This window comes from Tachyglossus aculeatus, chromosome 3 (genome assembly GCF_015852505.1).
Source record: "Tachyglossus aculeatus isolate mTacAcu1 chromosome 3, mTacAcu1.pri, whole genome shotgun sequence".
NCBI lineage: Eukaryota > Metazoa > Chordata > Mammalia > Monotremata > Tachyglossidae > Tachyglossus > Tachyglossus aculeatus.
In genome coordinates, this window is record NC_052068.1 from 16080812 (window position 1) to 16102623 (window position 21812).

The following is a 21812-nucleotide window of genomic DNA, read 5'->3' on the forward strand; positions in this document are numbered from 1 at the left end:
TCTTGGTGTTTTGTATATGGTTGGTTTTCAAAGCATTTGCACACCTGTAGAAGGAATCGCATCCGATGCAGTGCTTTCATGTCCCTGTATTCATGGCGTTGGCATCTATGACTCTCGGAAGACCAATCCTTGCTGCACATGTTGAAAATAAATGAATCGCTGATACTGAAAGAAAAGGAAATATAAATGGGTTCTGAATGGAGACTGTGAAAGACAAGAAAATGAGTCTATGGGATGGAAGGCCTGAGGGAAGGAATATTTTTCATAGCTTCAATCCAATATGTGGTATGCTAAGAAATAGACTCGACATACCTGGGACCCTTCATTTTTGTTTTCAATAGATTTTTACTACAAACTTCTGAGTTTTGCAAACATATTTTTTGATTATTTGTTTATTTTTGTCTCACCTTCTCCTGAATTTTGCTTTCATCAAGTTCTGGAAATTCTCTAATCCACAAAATGGTAATGACCTTTATTTTTTTATGGTCTTTGTTAAACATTTACTATGTGGCAGGCAATGTTCTAAGTGCCGGGGTAGATGCAGAGTTAATCAGGTTAGTCACATTTCCCACACGGGGCTCACAGCGACGGTCCCTACCCAACAGTGGGCTCACAGTCTAGAAGGGGGAGATAGAGAACAAAACAAAACATATTAACAGAATAAAATAAATAGAATAAATATGTACAAGTAAAATAAATAAATGAATAGAATAATAAATATGTACAAACTTATATACATATATACAGGTGCTGTGGGGAAGGGAAGGAGGCAAGGCGGAGGGGTAGAGGGAGGGAGGGGGAGAGGAAGGAGGGGGCTCAGTCTGGGAAGTCTTCCTGGAGGAGGTGAGCTCTCAGTAGGGCCTTGAAGGGAGGAAGAGAGCTAGCTCAGCAGATGTGCGGAGGGAGGGCATTCTAGGCCAGGGGGGTGACGTGGGCTGGGGGTCGACGGTGGGATAGGCGAGAATGAGGTACGGTGAGGAGATTAGTGGCGGAGGAACAGAGGGTGTGGGCTGGGCTGGAGAAGTACAAAAGGGAAGTGAGGTAGGAGGGGGCGAGGTGATGGACAGCCTTGAAGCTGAGGGTGAGGAGTTTTTGCCTGATGTGTAGGTTGATTGGTAGCCACTGGAGATTTTTGAGGAGGGGAGTAACATGCCCAGAGCGTTTCTGGACAAAGACAATCCGGGCAGCGGCGTGAAGTATGGATTGAAGTGGGGAGAGACACGAGGATGGGAGATCAGAGAGGAGGCTGATACAGTAATCCAGATGGGATAGGATGAGAGCTTGAACGATCAGGGTAGCAGTTTGGATGGAGAGGAAAGGGCGGATCTTGGCAATGTTGCGGAGCTGAGACCGGCAGGTTTTGGTCACGGCTTGGATGTGAGGGATGAACGAGAGAGCAGAGTCGAGGATGACACCACGGTTGTGGGCTTGTGAGACGGGAAGGATGGTAGTGTCGTCTACAGTGATGGGAAAGTCAGGGAGAGGGCAGGGTTTGGGAGGGAAGACAAGGAGTTCAGTCTCCTCCCTTGTTCTTGTCTCCTGCCTGCCAACTACCATCTCCTTCCCTCCCTTATGCATAGAACTCATCCCCACTTCACATTTGGCTGATGACTGCTCACCCCACCTTTAATCCTTTCTGAAATTTCCTCTCCTCCAGGAGGACTTCTATGATTAATCTCTGACCACCCCATTCTATTTTCCCTTTCCTATTTCTGCATCACCTAAGCACTTGAGTACTCACCTTCCCTTCCCAGCCATAGTTCTTCATACATATCTTTCTCTTTATAATAATAATAATGATAATGGAATTTATTGAGAAGCAGCATGGCTCAGTGGAAAAGAGCACGGGCTTTGGAGTCAGAGGTCATGGGTTCAAGTCTCAGTTCTGCGACTTAGCTGTGTGACTTTGGGCAAATCACTTAACTTCTCTGGGCCTCAGTTCCCTCATCTGTAAAATGGGGATTAAGACTGTGAGCCCCCCGTGGGACAACCTGATCACCTTGTAACCAGCGCTTAGAACAGTCCATTGCACATAGTAAGTGCTTAATTAAAATGCCATTATTATTATCATTATTATTATTATTTATTAAGTGCATACTATGTGCAAAGCACTATTCTAAGCGCTGGGGAAGTTACAAGGTGATCAGGTTGTCCCACGTGGGGCTCACAGTCTTAATTTCCATTTTACAGATGAGGTGACTGAGGCACAGAGAAGTTAAGTGATTTGCCCAAAGTCACACAGCTGAGAAGTGGAGGAGGTGGGATTTGAACCCATGACCTCTGACTCCAAAACCCGTGCTCTTTCCACTGAGCCATGCTGCTTCTCTAGACTGTGAGCTTGTTGTGTCCAGGAATGTGTCTGTTTGCTGTTATATCGTACTCTCCTAAGTGTTTAGTACTGTGCTTTGCACACAGTAAGCACTTAGTAAATATGATTGATTGAATGAATGAATGAATCTTTAACTCATTTGGTTTTTTCTATTTGCTGTGTACTTCAATGTCTGTCTTCCTGGCTAGAAAGTAAGCTCCTTGGGGATAGCCATAATATCTACTATTAGTATCTACTAATCTAATACCCTCCCCACCCTCCCTATGTAAGACAGGGACTGTATCCAACCTGATTAACTTGTATCTATCCCAGTATTTAGCACAGTTCCTGGCACAAGGTAAGTGCTTAACAAAACCATAACACACACACACCCCAAATAAAAAATAACATAAATGTGTTTCTTCAACCATTATTTTGCTACTTGCTTGTTTATTCTTTCTCTGTTTGTGGAACACGGTGCTTCACAATTTGCATCAATCTTACTAATAATGATAATAATAACAGTAATAATAATGGTATTTATTAAGCGCTTACTATGTACCAAGGACTGTTCTAAGCTCTAGGGGAGATACAAGGTGATCAGGCTGTCCCACGTGGGGCTCACATTCTTCATCCCCATTTTACAGATGAGGGAACTGAAGCCCAGAGAAGTGAATTGATTTGCTCAAAGTCACACAGCAGGCAAGTGGCGGAGGCAGGATTAGAACTCATGACCTCAGACTCCCAAGCCCTGGCTCTTGCCACTGAGCCGTGCTGCTTTGCACCAAGGTCTGGGGAAGATCCAAGATGAACAGATTGGACACAATCCCTGTCCCACAGAGAAATCTGTCTAAGAGAAATGGAGAATAAGAAATTGTACTCCGATTTTACAGAATGGGAGCGATTTTTTTACCCTTCAATCCTGGCTCAAATCCCGGCTCTGCCGATTGTCAGCTGTGTGACTTTGGGCAAGCCACTTCACTTCTCTGGGCCTCAGTTACCTCATCTGTAAAATGGGGATTAAGACTGTGAGCCCTCCATGGGACAACCTGATCACCCTGTAACCTCCCCAGCGCTTAGAACAGTGCTTTGCACATAGTGAGTGCTTAATAAATACCATTATTATTATTATTATTTGGCCAGAGTATGTGTTTTCACTATGGGTTTTAGATAGACTGCCATGCCAGAATTCAGGAACCTCATTCCAGCAACACACACCAGGCTAGATACATGGTTTTGACATGGTGACATGGTTTTGAAAATAAGCGTCTTGTGTCTTCACATGGTGTCATCAATTGGGTATGAGAATGCAAATTTTCCTTCACATGGATTTCTTCAAGAAGACAACCCCCGTGACATAGGTCAACTGGGAATACTGGAAATTTATGATCGGCATTGCCACGGCTGAGAGTGTATGGATTTACGTGGATTAAAATAAACTCTTTAAGCATTTACTTCTTGGCCTGCATGAAGTCTGCAATTATCCGGATATCGTCAGACTTACTGCTATGCCCTCCTGGGATATAGGTTGCCAGATTTAGAAGGCCATGCCAAACTTCCTAAAGGTGTTCCTTCACTTATTCAGGAAGAGATTAGTGGAACTGTCACATTATAGTGGCAGAAGTTCCTCAAATTTGGTTTGGGATTTTATCCTTGCTTTAGCAATGTATCTTTTCAAATTCCTAACATTGCCTCTAACTCCTTTTTATTCTGTGGCTTTGGGGAAGCCTGTCAATCTTCCCTGTGTTCATATATTGCTCAAACCTTCCTCACATGTTCCAACTGAAAGAACGGAACAAGAAATTTTAAATTATATGATCTGACCAGGTAGGAGAATACCTCAGCTATGTGATTCTCATAGAACGGTTCAGAAAACAAAAGTGAATAATTGCCATCTCTCTATGATAAGGTAATAATAACAATCGTTATGGCATTTATTAAGTGCTTACTAGAGAAGCAGCGTGGCTCAGTGGAAAGAGCACGGGCTTTGGAGTCAGGGGTCATGGTTTCGAATCCCAGCTCTGCCAATTGTCAGCTGTGTGACTTTGGGCAAGTCACTTAACTTCTCTGGGCCTCAGTTCCCTCATCTGTAAAATGGGGATTAAGACTGTGAGCCCCCTGTGAGACAACCTGATGTCCTTGTAACCTCCCCAGTGCTTAGAACAGTGCTTTGCACATAGTAAGCACTTAATAAATGCCATTATTCTTCTTCTTATTATTATTATGTGCCAAGGGACTGTACTAAATGCTGGGGTGGATATAAGCAAATCCGGATGGACATAGGCTCTGCCCATCTGGGGCTCACAGTCTCAATCCCCATTTTACAGAAGAGGTAACTGAGGCCCAGAGAAGTAAAGTGACTTGTCCTAGGTCACACAGCAGACAAGTGGTGGAGCCAGGATTAGAACCCATGACCTTCTTCTGCCTTACAGGTTTGTGCTCTATTCACTATGCCACATTGCTTCCTGTGCTAGGTAATACCAGCTCCCTTTAGTTAAGGGTGAGACTGACAAAATTTTATAATCTTTTCCACAGTAATAGTTTGTTCTTGATATGCTTCTTAATTCTACAGAACAAAATATTACTGTCCTCCATAGGACTTTCCTTTGTATTTGGAGATGAACTGAACTACTAAGACTTGGCAGTTTGACTGTTATTTAAAATCCAGGTGCAGTGACCTGATCCTTCTTTGATTCCAAAGATGAATTTAATTGGCAATACAGAGTCTAGCGATAACTGCATTAAACCAGGAGTAAAAGTGAAATTATTGGCGTCATCACTTTCCACTGCCTTATCTCCGACCAGAGAGGAGAGCTTCCATTAGATATCCAAAAAGCCAAGTCTACAAAACCATTTCCAATATTGATCAGTCTCAATAAAACATGAGCAATAAGTAGGGCAAGCGTGCCAAGTATTAATCAGGGCTCCTTTTGCCTTGGTGAAATGTTTCGGACATTTATCAATCAGCAAAGCAAAAGGCTTTGTGAATGAATGGTCCAATCCACATGAAAAAAAGACGGAGATTAGTTGAAAGGGAAAGGCATTTATAGCCTATTAAAGGAAGAGAGATTTTCCCTTTTTGACAGTTTCAATCCTTAATGTGCTAGGCTGTTGTAGGTAAGATGTTGGCTTTATTGGCCTCAGTAATTGCAGAATTCCAGAGGGAGACAGCCTAGATCAAGGATCGCAGGCTGTGAGCAGTTCTGACAACCACATTTGGACTTGATGTTATTCAGAAGAATATGCTTAGTTGAGCTCTCTATAGCGCCCTATAAAATCTAAATGCTCCTTACACTTGTTCTTGCAGCAAAGGAGGAACGTTAGACCATTTCAATGCACAAAAATAATATGTTTCCAACCTGGAACACCCTCCCTTTTCATATTTGATGGATAATTACACTCCCCACCTTCAAAGCCTTATTGAAGGCACGTCTCTTCTGAGAGGCCTTTCCTGACTAAGCCATCATTTTCTCTTTTCCCACTCCCTTCTGTATTGCCCTGACTCGCTCCTTTTTATTCACCACCCTAGGCCCTAGCCTCACACAATTACATATATATGTATGAATTATTTGTTTACATTAATGTCTGTCTCCCCTTCTAGACTGTAAGTTCACTGAGGGAAGGGAATGCATCTATTATAGTGCTGTGTTGTACTCTGCCAAGCACTTAGTATAGGGGCCTGCACACAGTACGGACTCAATAAATGCGGCTGACTGATGAGGTAACCGAGTCAGAGAAAAGCTATGTGACTTGCCCAAGATCACACGGGAGACACGTGGGGAATCATTTAATGGTATTTATTGAGCACTTGCTGTGTGCAGAGCACTGTACAAAGTGCTTGGGAGGATACAATACAACAGAGTTGGTAAACACGATCCCTGCCCATAAGGATCTTACAGTTCAGAGAAACTTGCTATGGGAAAAAAGTAGGGATTAGGGATCTCAAATGCCCCAGCATGATTGCAAGCAGCATAGCCTAGAGGAAACAGCATGGGCCCGAGAGTCAGAGGACCTTGGCTCTAATCCCGGCTCTGCCACATACCTGTTGTGTGATCTTGGGCAGGTCACTCAACCTCCCTGGGCCTCAGTTGCCTCATCTGCAAAACGGGGATTCAATACTTTTTCTCTCCCCTACATGAGCCCCCGTAGAACCTGATTACCTTGTATCTACCAAGATCTTAGTACAGCCCTGCTCAAAGAGTAAGCACTTAGCAAATACCACAATTACTATTTTATTATTATTATTATTATTATTACTATTCTGCACCAGTCCAAGTCAGAGGGAGGCTCAGGCAGTCCTCACTCCACTTTCTGGAGTGAGCGAATAATAATAATGATGGTATTTGTTAAGTGCTTAACTATGTGCCAGGCACTGTATTAAGTGCTGGGAATACTGGGAGCACTGATAGCAGCTGAGAGTCCTAGCCACTGGAATCATTGGCCTTCATGGATTGATTGATTTGTCCAAGACTCCTATACAAATTGTTCTTACGGGCAGGGAATGTGTCCACCAACTCTACTATACTGAACTCTTTCAAGAGCTTAGTACAGTTTTTGTTTTGCAACCACTAAGGGTTCAATAAAAGCCACTGATTGATTGAGGTATGCCTTAATGAAGAGAAAGCTGAAGGCTGACCATGATGAAAAGTTGAGACAAGAGTCACTGGGACAAAAACAAAATGACCAACTGCCTGTCTACTGGTTTTGTTTCGTTGTCTGCCTCCCCCCTTCTAGACTGTGAGCCTGTTGTTGGGTAGGGATTGTCTCTATTCGTTGCCAAATTGTACTTTTCAAGCACTTAGTACAGTGCTCAGCACACAGTAGGTGCTCAATAAATACTATTGGATGAATGAATGAAACAAAGAACAAACAACAAAAAAAACTTACTTTGATAGGCAGTGCTTGGTGCAGTAGACATCTCCAAGAGGGGATAAGGTAAAGTTTTCACAGATGTAGAAATGCCGCTGGCCGAAAAGTAACACCCCTTCTGACACAATATGTCCTTGGACAATCACCACGGAATATTTTTGCCACACCTAGATGAAGGAAAAAACAAATTGTGAGCTCAGGTCCATGAAGACACTGAACCAATCCCAGAACTGTGCGTCTGCTGATTGCTCACTCATGTTAGAAAGAGATGATGGAATCTCCCATTGAGAGAGATAGACAGACCTCCCGTCCTGAGATTTCAATCAATCAATCAATTGTATTTATTGAGCGCTTACTATGTGCAGACCACATATTTCAAGACCAAGCATCCTCAGGAAGGTGGTCTGTGGTCTGCTGGTGTTTTGTGCAATTCTGCTGTCACTCTTTCATCCCTTCTTGTTTCACTCCTGATGACCAAACGGTGCAGTCAGGGAAGAGGTGGACATAGTTGTAAACTTGAAGCTCTTTGTAATAGTGACCGTGTTTCCCAATGTTACTGTATTCTACTTTCCCAAGAGCTCAATACACTGCTTTTAAGTGCTCAATAAATAGCATGGATTAACTGATTGACCTCAATGCACTGCAAATTGCAAGCAAGGGTTTTTTTTTTTTATCTGCTAATCCCATTTTTCTGTCAATGGGAGACCTCACATTTTGAATGCATGAAGATAGAGGGATTCATAGATGTTTAGGCAATGTGGTTAAGTGAATTTTTCTGTTCTGAGTGGGAAGCTTGAAAATGGATGCCCCTATTAAACCTGTAGATAAACCTCTTTCATTGGTGTGTATTAAGGCTCTTGGCTGCATCAACTAAAAGTAGGAGAGACTGTAAGGTCATTGTGGGCAGGGAAGGTGTCTACCAACTCTGTTATATTGTACTCTTCCAAGTGCTTAGTACAGTGCTCTGAACACAGTAAGCACTGAAGAGATACCACTGATGGAAGATTGATTGAAGAGAAACTCCCTGCCCTTGAGAAGCTTCAACTGGGTGAAAACTGCAGTAACCCAATTCCCAGGACTTCCCGGCTGTTTCCCTCACCCGGACAGTGGCCACAAAGGCCAGGGCAGAGGTGGTATTATGTAAGCGCTCATTGTGTACCAGACATTATGTACCACGTACTAAGTGTTGGGGTGGGTAACAAGAAAATTGGATTTAACACAGTGTCTGTCTCACATGGGGCTCACAGTCTTAATCCCCATTTTACAGATGAGGCAACTGAGGCACAGAGAAGTGAAGTGATTTGCCCAACATCACACAGCAGATAAGCAGCAGAGCAGGGATTAAAACCCAGGTCCTTTTGACACCCAGGCCTGTGCTCTATCCGCTAAGCCATGCTGGTGCTTGGGTGAACTGGCTCCCTAATCCTTGGTGACTGTGCTGTTTAATTTGGGCTGGGAATGTGTCCGTTTATTATTAAATTGTACTCTCCCAAATGTTTAGTGCAGTGCTCTGCACACAGCAAATAAGATTGAATGAATTTCCAGTTCTACTGGAAAGGAGAAACTGGTGTGGTTGGAAGGCCAGCATCCTAGCAGAGCAGGCTGGCTAAAATTGGTTGAAAATTGTTGGAGTGTGAGCTACCCAGAAGAGCAGAGGGATTGGCTCGTAGTTGGATTTCCACCCCTTATTGACCCCACCCTCAGCTCCACAGCACTTACATACGTATCTGTACTTTATCAATTTGTGTTAACGTCCCTCCCCTTCTAGACTGTAAGCTCCTTGTGGGCATGGAAAGTGCCTAACAATTCTGTTATATTACACTCTCCAAAGTGCTTAGTACAGTGCTTTGTGAGCTCCCTCTAGACTTGAGCTCACTGTGGACGGGAAGTGTCTGTTCGTTTTTATAGTGTACTCTCTCAAGCGCTTAGTACAGTGCTTTGCAGACAGTAAGTGCTCAATAAATGCGATTGAATGAATGAATGCTCTGTACACCATAAACTCTCAATGACTGCGATGGATGGATGGATGGATTGATTGACTGAAAGGGAATAACCTAATAATAATAATGGTATTTATCAAGTGCTTACTATGTGCAAAGCACTGTTCTAAACCTCATTAAGGCTTCCCTTTTTTCCATAGTTTTCCATCTGAATCACTTTGTGACCCAGGGAAAATCTGCCTTACCCTCTCCTTTTAGACAAAATAGGAACTGTTCTCATACGGATTCATGGGAAGGCGGCTGCAGAAACAGCCTGCTTGCTTCAAGTCCGCAAGGGAGGTGGTCAACTCTGAGGAAGCAAGTAGAGGGGCTCCTCAGTTATGGGGAAACATCCTTGTACTGCAGAATATTCCCTGTGACCCACAATATGCAGCACACACAGTGATAAGTACATTGGGGTGACCACCCTGGGAAGGAATTGCAAATGTTTTCCCTGCTTGAGGCAGGCAAATGCCAGAACAGGCCCAGGTTTCAAAGCAGCTGAGACTTCAGGAAAAAAAAAATATATTCCCCAAGTTAAATAAAAAGTTGCTCTAAATCTGGGCATGTGGGATTAGTAAGAGGTAGTGCTGAAGCTGGAAAGAAATGGTATGATGAATTTCTTTTTCTCAATTATATGCCAACCACAAAAATCCTTTATACCCTTCAGGGCACGTTGGTGGCCAAAACTACTTTATCTAAAGTAACAACACATTCAAGAGTCTAGTCTTCTGCAGTCTCAGACTACTTTACGCACACTATACAACACTCCAACCCACTCTGTCAAAGTACAGCACTTTGTTGCCAATTCCTCTTCAAACCACAGAGACCCATTTGAAGCATCTTTTCCATTTCCATCTCAATAGAGCATGACTCTTTGTGTGTGTGTCTGTGTGTGTGTCTGTGTATTGTGAAAAACTGACCAGGGAAATTTTCTGGAATGCAAACTGGACTACCAAATTAGGAAACAGTAACTGATATTTGGTTGAGCTGTGCAAACCTGAATGCCAATTAATGTACATCTGGACATACATTTCAGTGAGGGTTTTCAAAGAACTTTGGAGTCTGTAATACGATCTTTGACAGCAGCATGACCTGACACTAAGCGCTTTTCTTTTGAGAGACTTAAGTAACAACAAGGGTAAACTAGACCACAAGAAAAAAAAAATGTCTGTGAGGAGCTGGTTTAATAGCTTCAAGATTGATCCTTTAAAAAAGACAAGGCATTTAAAAATTCTGGAACAGAAACCCATACACTTGGAGGCTGGATCTCTTCCTGGGATATTCATGATTAAGACCTACTCCTTGCTATCATCCTATTGATTTCTTTAAAAGGTGGACTAACCTCTCTACAGGTACATTTTTTTTTATTTAGAAGCTAAATATTTTAAGATAGGGAATGAACAATTCACCATTCCCGATAGAAGAGACTGAAAGAGCATCCTTCTACTTCCATCCTCCAACCCCCACACCTCTCCCAGTATCTGTTTTCTGGAAACCCAATCAAAGGGTGGATTCCCATGGGAGAGCAAGAATTGAAGATGGAGAAGAAAATTTACACCCCTCTTTATTCCATCTTCACCATCAATTTTCTGCTACTTCATTATTAAAAGTAGCAGTAGTAATAATAGTAGAAGTCTTGTGTAGACTGTGAGCCCATTGCTGGGCAGGGATTGTCTCTATTTGTTGCTGAATTGTACTTTCCAAGCACTTAGTACAGTGCTCTGAATTCAATAAGCGCTCAATAAATATGATTAAATGAAGTAGGATGATTAGTAGGAGTAGTATTAGCATTTGTTGAGAAATTACTATGTGCCAAGCACTGTACTAAGGGCTGGGTTATATAGAAGATAATCATGTTGAACATATTCTCTGTCCAACATGTGGCTTACAGTCTAAGTAGAAAATGAATTCTGTCATGACACCTTCTTAAAAACAAAAAAAACAAAAATGCCCTAATAATAACAATTGTGGTATTTGTTAAGTGCTGACTATGTGCCAGGCACTGCACTAATTTTTGGGGTGAATACAAGCAAATAGGGTTGGACACAATCACTGTCCACCATGGGGCTCAAAATCTTAAATCAACCTGGTAATCATTTTCAAAAATCTCTGGGTTTAAAAAAATGATCTCCCACCTGCAAAATAAATACCGGCCTGATCTATGTGTGCCAAATGTGCCTTCTTTGTTCTCCTAGTGGTTCTCACCTCCTTCTAATGCTTTCCATATTACTAGACTAAGAGAGATGGAGTAGACAGATGCTTCTGTTTCCTGCAGCGACCATATTCAATAACCCTCCTAGGCCCTGGTTTTCATAACCACCAGACAAAAATGCGACAGAAAGGAGAGCAGGTGTGCATTCCAATTCCTTCAGAACACAGTCTGGTTGACTTTAGCCCTTTTCTCTCATGATTGTACCTTCTTTAGGGCCTAAGCATTTTCTTGGCTGATTTCAGGGAAGAGGACACCATTTTCTTCTTTCTTTTCTGCCCAATTTCCATTTACAAATCAAGGCACCCCAGGAGATAAATTCGGCTCAAGGCCAGAGTCAAGGCCGCTGCCTGGCTCGGTGATGAGAGAGGGTCATCTTCTCACAGCTATCCACTGACCTAAGCCGATGAATTTCCATGCAGTTCTAAGAAAGAATGTGCCCACCTCCCAGAAGATATTCAGCTTTCAGTCTGGTGGAACCACTGGGGAAAAGAGGGGAGGAGAACCTTGGTGTGACTTCTTCTGATGAATTTCAAGATCCAGGAGGTAAGGGAACCAGGGACAGCTACAATTCAGTATATCTACGTATGTCTTCCCCCCTTTTGAAAGGATTTTAGTACAAGACATTCCTTTCCAAAGAGAAACAGAGAAGCTTAATTTTGCCAGAGAAGCCAAGTGCACTTCTCACTCTCGGCTTCAAGGCTCTCCATCACCTCACCCCCTCCTACCTCACCTCCCTTCTCTCCTTCTCCAGCCCAGACCACACCCTCTGCTCCTCTGTCGCTAACCTCCTCACTAGTTCTTGCCTGTCCCGCCATTAAACCCCGGCCCACGTCCTCCCCTTGGTCCGGAATGCCCTCCCTCCACATATTTGCCAAGCTAGCTCTCTTCTTCCCTTCAAAGCCCTACTGAGAGCTAACCTCCTCTAAGAAGCTTTACCAGACTGAGCCTCCTTTTTCCTCTCCTCCTCCCCATCCCCCAACTCTGCCCTACCTCCTTCCCCTCCCCACAGAACCTGTATATATGTTTACACAGATTTATTACTCTATTTTACTTGTACATATTTACTATTCTATTTATTTTGTTAATGATGTGCATTTAGCTTTAATTCTATTTGTTCTGATGACTTGACACCTGTCCACATGTTTTGTTTTGTTGTCTGTCTCTCCCCTTCTAGATGGTGAACCCGTTGTTGGGTAGGGACCGTCTCTATATGTTGCCGACTTGTACTACCCAAGCACTTAGTGCAGTGCTCTGCACACAGTAAGCGCTCAATAAATACGATTGAATGAATAAATGAATGCCTCCATGCCTGGAGCTGACATTTTCCTGTTGGGGTACCCTCCCTTGAAAATAAGGTGGCTGGAGCATCAGCTTGCCTTTGGCTACCTGAGAATGGCCAAGGGTTGTGGTAAAGTGCTGTCATAATGAGGGACCCGGTTGCCGACACAATCCCTCGATTAACCTATATTAAATAAACCTTCCCTTATGTCAGAGCCAAACGTACTGTGATGAAATGAGCTCGCTGGTTCCGGAAATCATTAATCAATGATGCAAAGGTGACATACAATAATGGAATAATTACTTTCTCAGGTATTGCTCAAGGCTAACCTGCAGAAACAGAGGAAACAAATTAGAGTTGCTGCCATTCTCAAGCACAAGGTCTGCATGCACCGTGAAAAATAAGAGAGGAAAAAAAAAAACAGCACAGATCTCCTTGGCAAACTGCAGGTGGGGATGGAAAATAGAGAAATTGGAAGGTTAAAACTATAAATTTCAAAATCTAAGGGAATCAAAAAAACCTTCCAAAATGTGGAATCTCTAGAGATAGTATGTTTCTCTCCTGAGCACATACAACATAGGCTTGTGGAGAAAAGAAGGCAGAAACAGAATTTAAAGCCTATACTGGGAGAGCAATTCACCTCTGATACGTAGAAGTTATCTGTTTGAAAGTGTTGTCTATTCTAACCAGGAGAATTCTTCATAACATTAGATTTGTTCAAAGCATTCAAACAAGCAGCATCAAAACAGTGTTAAACCAATCTGGACTATGGGGAAATAAGAGGCAATGTCTTTTTCTTGGCGTTAGCATGATTTTCTGCCCCCCCTTCTAAACTGTGAGCCCATTGTTGGCTGGGGATTGTCTCTATTTGTTGCCAAATTGTACTTTCCAAGCGCTTAGTACAGTGCTCTGCACATAGTAAGCGTTAAATAAATACAATTGAGTGGATGAATGAAATATGATTGAATGAATGAATGAAATGATTTCACATCCAGTTACTTAAAAGCAAACAGGCATTTGAGGACTTCAGGCACCATGAATTAAACCTAAAATCTGAGCCCAAGCTGCTTAAGGCTATGTAAGAAATACCTGGGGGCTTAGAATAGAGTAGAATTGAATAAAATATCACCCATGTAAAACTAGCTAATTCAGCAGTTCATTTGAAGGCCTTCAGACAATTGCGGACCAGATGGCCCTATTCTTGAGTTATATAAGTAGTTATTTTGTTTTCTTCCTTTCTAAGTTTTTGTCCACCTTCCTCCCTGGCTGATGTGTGTCATTTGCATTTATTACTGACATTGGTAGCACTATCCAGAGATAAAATTCCTTAGTAAATCACATAAGCTAATACTCTTATTCATTCACATACATCAATCTGAGGTTTGGGAGTGCAGATTCATACACCTATTTATTTATACATAGGTTTTGCATTAATGCATTCATGTATAGATATATCTGTATATATTATGTGCAGCTGACCGGATTTGGCGATAATGAGAAACTACAGCTGATGGGATTGGCATATCACCATTCCGCTTCTGTTTCTATTTCTTCCTGTCCTATTCATTATTGTTGTTTTGGTGTTCTTATTGTTTTCATTTTTCCTTATGTGTCAATTGTCAGCCCCTTCTCCCAACTTTATTCTTAGTGTGAGCCCCTTGAGAGGGAAAGACACGTTCTAATTCTCAGCAGTGAATTTTTTTATTATTATCATTATACAGGGCATATGTAATAAGTAAAACTATTATGCCTACTGCTATTACTACTAGAACCAAATGAATGTGATCACTTGGGCAAAAGATCACTTGGAGAAGCAGTGTGGCCCAGTGGAAAGATCCTGGGCTTTGGAGTCAGAGGTCATGGGTTCAAATCCCAGCTCCACCAACTGTCAGCTGTGTGACTTGGGTAAGTCACTTAACTTCTCTGTGCCTCAGTTACCTCATCTGTAAAATGGGGATGAAGACTGTGAGCCCCTCGTAGGACTACCTGATCAGCTTATAATCTCCCCAGCACTTAGAACAATACTTTGCACATAGTAAGCGTTTAATAAATGCCATTAAAAAAAAAACCCTTTGTGATATGACCTCAGCCAATCAGTAAAAACTACAAAACTACTCTTATTTGCATACCTTTCAACTCTGTTGCTTCCCTCTACCTGCAATTTATCTTAGTATCTGTCTTCCCAACCAGAATGTGTCCGTTTACTGCCCTATGGCACTCTCCCCACCACTTAGTACAATCAATCAATCAATCATTCATATTTATTGAGCGCTTACTGTGTGCAGAGCACTGTACTAAGTGCTTGGGAAGTACAAGTTGGCAACATATAGAGACGGTCCCTACCTAACAGCAGGCTCACACTCTAGAAGGGGGAGACAGAGAACAAAAAAAAACATAATAACGAAATGAAATAAATAGAATAAATATGTACAAATAAAATAAATAAATAGAGTAATAAATCCATACAAACATTTATACATATATACAGGTGCTGTGGGGAGGGGAAGGTGGTAAGGCGGGGGGATGGGGAGGGGGAGAGAAAGGAGGAGGCTCAGTGTGGGAAGTCCTCTTGGAGGAGGTGAGCTCTCAGTAGGGCTTTGAAGGGCTCTCAGTAGGGCTTTTAGATGGCGGGCAGACATCCAGATGGAGATGTCGTGAAGGCAGGAGGAGACACGATCCTGAAGGGAGGGAGAGAGAGCAGGGGCAGAGATGTAGATGTGGGTGTCATCAGCGTACAGATGATAGTTGAAGCTGTGGGAGCGATTGAGGTCACCAAGGGAGTGAGTGTAGATAGAGAACAAAAGGGGACCAAGAACTGACCCTTGAGGAACCCCTACAGTAAGGGGATTGGGGGGGGAGGAGGAGCCCGCAAAAGAGACTGAGAATGACTGGCCGGGGAGATGAGGAGAACCAGGAGAGGACAGAGTCTGTGAAGCCAAGGTTGGATAGCTTATTGAGGAGAAGGGGATGGTTCACAGTGTCGAAGGTAGCTGAGAGGTCGAAGAGGATTAGGAGTTAAGTGCTTATTATGTGCCAAGTACTGTTCTAAGCACTGGGGGAGGGAGGATACAAGGTAAGCAGGTTGTCCCACATAGGGCTCACAGCCTCAATCCCCATTTTACAGATGAGGGAACTGAGGCACAGAGAAGTTTGGGTGACTTGCCCAAAGTCACACAGCTGACAAGTGGCAGAGTCAGGATTAGAACCCATGACTTCTGACTCCCAAGACTGAGCTCTTTCCACTAAGCCACACTGCTTCACAAACTAATAAAGACTATTTATTACATAATACTTGAAAGTGCCCCCTTTGTTACAGAAATTGGTGGTGCGAACATTTGCTCTATAACACTTGGATTTTTTTTTTTAATTCATAACAGTGTTGACTTTTCCCAAGCAGGTAAACCTAATATATCCATTTAAGGCTGCCTTGCTTGACAGCAGAAAAACAAAACAAAACAAAACAACAATAACAACAACAAAAACACACAGAAATAATGAATCCTGCCTGTTGTCCACTAGCGGGCTTCGCATGACTGCAGCGTGGCACAGTGGAAAGTGCACAGGCTTTGGAGTCAGAGGTCATGGGTTTGAATCCCAACTCCACCACATGTCTGCTGTGTGACCTTGGGCAAGTCACTTAACTTCTCTGAGCCTCAGTTACCTCATTTGTAAAATGGGGATTAAGACTGTGAGCCCCCCCGTGGGACAACTTGATCACCTTGTAACCCCCCAGCACTTAGAATAGTGCTCTGCACATAGAAAGCACTTAACAAATGCCATCGTCATTATTATTATTATTATGACTGACTCTATTTTGGGCATACCAACAGTAACCCTCCATTTTGTGCAGGCTGAGAATAACTCCTTTTTGTATTTTATGCGAGGCTCAACAACAGAATGTCTTCAAACCCAATGACAAGTAACACCTATCTATGCAAGGTCGTAGGGTCGATAACAAGTAACTCCCATCTGTACAGCAAGGTTGTAAGGCCTATAACAAGTAACTCTTTTCTGTACAAGGCTGTAATAACAGAGACCAGTGAGAATTCACAACCATCCTGTCGGTCCTCATTGGTTCCCTGAAGTTCCCCATCGCTCACTCTCACATTGCTGTAACTCAATAAAAGGACAGTGGGAATGGAACTTGGGGCTGCTTGTCACTAGTACCTCTCTTGGGAGGTGAACGGTAAGTAATAATAATAATAATGGCATTTATTAAGTGCTTACTATGTGCAAAGCACTGTTCTAAGCGCTGAGTAGTCAACCTTCCTCCTTTCCTGGTCTATCTGAACTCATGTCTCCAAATTGTTTTTTCCTATCTGGATCACCACCTTGGGTTCTCGAACCCTGTGGCCGATTTACACCGGTTAACCCATTTTGCACCCTGCTTTTCGATAACACTGCCATTTCAAAGACCTCAGAAAAGTGAATGTGAATGTTGAAGTGATTGGGATCACTTATTGCTATATCCTCTGCCAGGGAACAAAAATGCAGTGCTTAACACAATGCTCTGTGCACTGTGAGAACAGAATAAATATTATTACTAGGATAAAGTGAGCAAGCCCCAGGGAAATGAAAATTTCCAACTCAAGCTACCATGCATGATTTCATTAGGTACCAAAATGTCACCAAAGTGACTGGGCTTCAGTTCCAGTAGAGTAGCTAAACCAGTTCTGGGCTGGTAGTAACAGTACAAGCCACGCAAGAAGCGGCTATTTACAATGCAGGAACACCAGGCACTAAGTGAATACAGGACAGCTAACGTTACCCCCTACTACTTTTTTTAATACTTCTGTCAACTGGGAAACATGATCACTGCTGCCCAAGTAAAAGGTCTGGCATCTTTGATGACTTCCTGCAGTATTTCACAGAAAGAAGAAAATCCAGGGGCGTAGGTATGAAAGAAGATCACAATATGGATGTGCACCCTGTCTGCCCAGAAGGGAATAAAGTTTACTTATACGATACTATCTTTTCTGTTACCTGATAGAAAAAAAGACCCTAAGGGAATTTTATATTGTGGTGGAGAAATCGAAAGGGAATTATAAAACAAGCTTGAGAAAATCTGGCTGGGCTGCTAGAAACCTAACAATCAGGCAGCCAACTCAGGTGGAAAAATCACATCTCTAGACTGTAAACTCGCTGTGGTCAGGAAATGTGTCTATAATACTAACAACAATAATAATAATGGTATTTGTTAAGCGCTATGTGCCGAGCACTGTTCTAAGCACTGGGGTAGATACAGGGTAATCAGGTTGTCCCACGTGGGGCTCACAGTCTTCATCCCCATTTTACAAATGAGGTAACTGAGGCACAGAGAAGTCAAGTGACTTGCCCAAAGTCACACAGATGACATGGTGAAGCTGGAATTAGAACCTATAACATCGGACCCCAAAGCCCCTGCTCTTTCCACCAAGCCACACGGCTTCTCAATTCTATTGTACTGTACTCTCCCAGGCACTTTGATAGAGTGGTCTGCTCAAGGTAAGTGCTCAATAAATACTATTGATTGATTGATTGATCTTTATCGGTCACTGGATGATGCTGTGGATCACTGTCATCCCTCCCCACTGTTTTCCTCTTCTTCATATCCTAGCCCCTACATGGAACTTCCTCCCCCTTCACATCTGTAGGTCTGTTTTGTGCTGCAAGACATATGAGTCTTTTAGACTGTGAGCCCACTGTTGGGTAGGGACTGTCTCCATATGTTGCCAACTTGTACTTCCCAAGTACTTAGTACAGTGCTCTGCACACAGTAAGTGCTCAATAAATACGATTGATTGATTGATCGATTGATTGATGAGGAGAAGGAGTAGTAGCAGTTGCTGAATGAAGTCTTTTCACTGAAGTAGTAGCTGAAGACCTAGTGATGTCTTCTTTAAAGAAAGACCAAAGCAGTGAACCAAATAGTCTCATTTTTTAAAGTTGGTTGAAACTAAATCTGTATATTACTACACAACCTGGAATGCACAATTTGATTTTTGTAAAACAGTCCCAATAAAACTTGAGTAAAAGCACGGCAACTGATCAATCAGTGGTGGTTAATGAGTGCTTGCTGTGTGCAGAGCACTATACTAAGCATTTGGGAGACTACGGTAGAGTTGTTAGATATGTTCCCAGCCCACAAGGAGCTTAGAGTCCAGAGGACAAAGAGTTTATGTTCTAGAGGAGGAGCTTACAGTCTAGCGGGAAAATACCTTGGCATTTATAACTGAGAAAAAGATAAAGCAATTTTCTATCTGAACTCCACACCAAGGTCAAACCATTTAGGAAAAGTAAAGCGAGAATAATCCTGACATGGCTATCCCTAAGTGAATATCAACCACTAAACAGTATTTGTTGATCACTTAAAGTGTAATGGTCACTTTAGTAAGATCCTGGAGAGTTCAGTAGAATAATTCGGCATGATCCCTGGACCTCAAGGTTACAATATAGCAGGTGGAAAGACATTGAAACAAATTACCAGGAGTATAGCAAAGTGCAATAATATGGACCTGAGTCCTGTGAGGGTGGAGTAAGTACTTACGAATAATAAGTACTCTAGACTGTCCTCTAGACTGTGAGCCCATTGTTGGGTAGGGACCATCTCTATATGTTGCCAACTTGTACTTCCCAAGTGCTTAGTACAGTGTTCTGCACACAGTAAGTGCTCAATAAATACGGTTGAATGAATGAATGAATAATTATTATTATTATGATATTTGTTAATAATAATAATAATAATGGTAATTGTTAAGTGCTTACTATGTGCCAGGCACTGTTCTAAGCACTGGAGTAGACACAGTCCGTGCCCTATATAGGGCTCACACTCTTAATGCAGATTAAGACTGTGAGCCCCACATGGGACAACCTGTTAACTTCGTACCTACTCCAGTGCTTAGAACAGTGCTTAGCACATTGTAAGCGCTTAATACCATATTATTAATCCCCATTTTATAGATGAGGGAATTGAGGCACAGAGAAGTTGTGACTTGTCCAAGGTCCCACAGCAGACAAGTGGCGGAGCCGGGATTAGAACCCATGACCTTCAGACTCCCAGGCCACACTGCACCCCTTTGGACTCAAGTGAATAGGTGACACAAAGGAGGGAAATAGAGTGTAGAAATCAGGGATTAGTCAGAGTGAGATTGAATAAGATTCCTTAAAGCAGATGGAGTATATGCTTTACCATTACCTATATTGATTAGACTCTTAGCTGTAGCTGTTTCTCTTTAGGCTATTGGAAAAAAAAAGGAGTATCCAAGATGGCGGTGGGCATTTTTCCATCCTCGATTTTCAAATTTATATTTCATCAAATAACTCAGAACCAGACCGACGTTCATCATCCCATGGAAATCAAAATGTATTGTGGAGAAAGTTCTGAAACCCCCATAAGAAGCCTTCAAGTGGTGGTAGAGTTTTCAGCCCAGAAATCAGATTTGGAGACCTAAATTTTTACTTATCTGGCAAAGGTACAAAATCAATCAATCAAGACTATTTATTGAGCACTTTCTGAATGCAGAGCACTGTACTCCACATTTGGAAGAACAAAAAACAATAGAGTTGATAGATATTATCCCTTCCCTCAAAGAGATCATTGTTTCTGTGAGTTAAGGTTTGGCCACTTGCACAAGGTTCACTCAGAATTTTTGCCCTTAATAAAATTCTGACCAATGACTTTCTCAACAAGGTTAGAAGAGAGAAGAACAACTCCCTTAACCACTAGGATTGGGAGGGATGGGGAGCGGCACAGCCGCAAAGTAGCCCAGAAAGGGAAGAACTACCTAGTGCTTAGTACAGTGCTCTGCACACAGTAAGCGCTCAATAAATACGATTGATGATGGTAACTACCTCTCTTTTTCTGGCTCTCTAGTGGTTCTGGGTATAGCAAGAGTGACAAAAAGAAAAGAAAAGCAGAAGACAGAGCTCTCTGCCGATTCGAAATGTCCACAGGAACTGATATACATTTAGGGACAAAATGCATTTGAGTCAGGTCAAAATGCTTTCCCCTCCACCGTGTTGGGAGATACCGTTTGGAAGACAGTTTGGAAATAAGACATTGGACTCCAGCTGCCCTGATGAAAACCAGGCGATGATCCCAGGGTAAGAAATGAGCAGAATTCCCAATCTGAGAGGAATGTGCTTCCTGGGCACTGAGCAAACTACTCTGTAGTTTGATTGATTGATTGATTGATTGATTAAACAGCAGGATCCAGTGGCTACGCATAGCTATGCGCATTGTATTCTTATTACTAATCAGCCCCAGACAAACCTCAGTCATAAAAAGTATTTGGGGCTCATCTCTAGAAGCATCTTGACTCCGGGGAAAAGGCTCAGGCCTGCAAGTCAGGGGACTGGGGTTCCAATCCTGACTCTGCCACTTGTGTGCTGTGTGACCTTTGGTGAGTCATTTAAATTCTTGGTGCCTCAGTTTCCTCATCTGCAAAATGGGGGTAAGATAGATGTTCTTGCTCTCCATTAGATTGAATCCCATGTGCAGCAGGGACTGTGCCAGAACTGATTACTTTGTACCGACCCCAGTGCTTAGAACTGTGTTTGGCTCATAGTAAGCACTTAACAAGCACTGAACTCCTTATCTTCCCTCCCAAACCCTGCCCTCTCCCTGACTTTACCATCACTTTTGATGGCACGGCCATCCTTCCAGTCTCACAAGCCCGCAAACTTGGTGTCATCCTCGACTCTGCTCTCTCGTTCACCCCTCACATCCAATCCATCACCAAAACCTGCCGGTCTCACCTCCGCAACATTGCCAAGATTTGCCCTTTCCTCTCCATCCAAACCGCTACCCTGCTCATTCAATCTCTCATCCTATCCCATCTGGATTACTGTATCAGCCTCCTTTCCGATCTCCCATCCTCCTGTCTCTCCCCACCTCAATCCATACTTCACACCACTGCCCAGATCGTCTTTGTGCAGAAATGCTCTGGGCATGTTACTCCCCTCCTCAAAAATCTCCAGTGGCTACCAATCAACCTACACATCAGGCAAAAACTCCTCACCCTGGGCTTCAAGGCTGTCCATCACCTCGCCCCCACCTACCTCACCTCCCTTCTCTCCTTCTCCAGCCCAGCACACACCCTCCGCTCCTCTGCCACTAAGCTCCTCACCGGGCCTCATTCTTGCCTGTCCCGCCGTTGACCCCGGGACCACGTCCTCCCCCTG

At 42.9% G+C, this 21812-nt stretch overlaps 1 protein-coding gene across 1 annotated transcript in view; it reads right to left on the reverse strand.

Moving 5' to 3' along the window:
• Nucleotides 1-21812, reverse strand: part of WDFY4 (WDFY family member 4) — a 442717-nt gene that overhangs the window by 192108 nt on the left and 228797 nt on the right. Inside the window, exons 43-44 of the mRNA XM_038744298.1 lie at nucleotides 7196-7344; nucleotides 45-165 (exon numbers count right to left, since the gene is read on the reverse strand). Coding sequence (XP_038600226.1) covers nucleotides 45-165; nucleotides 7196-7344 — 270 coding nt within the window. The remainder of the gene's footprint in view (nucleotides 1-44; nucleotides 166-7195; nucleotides 7345-21812) is intronic.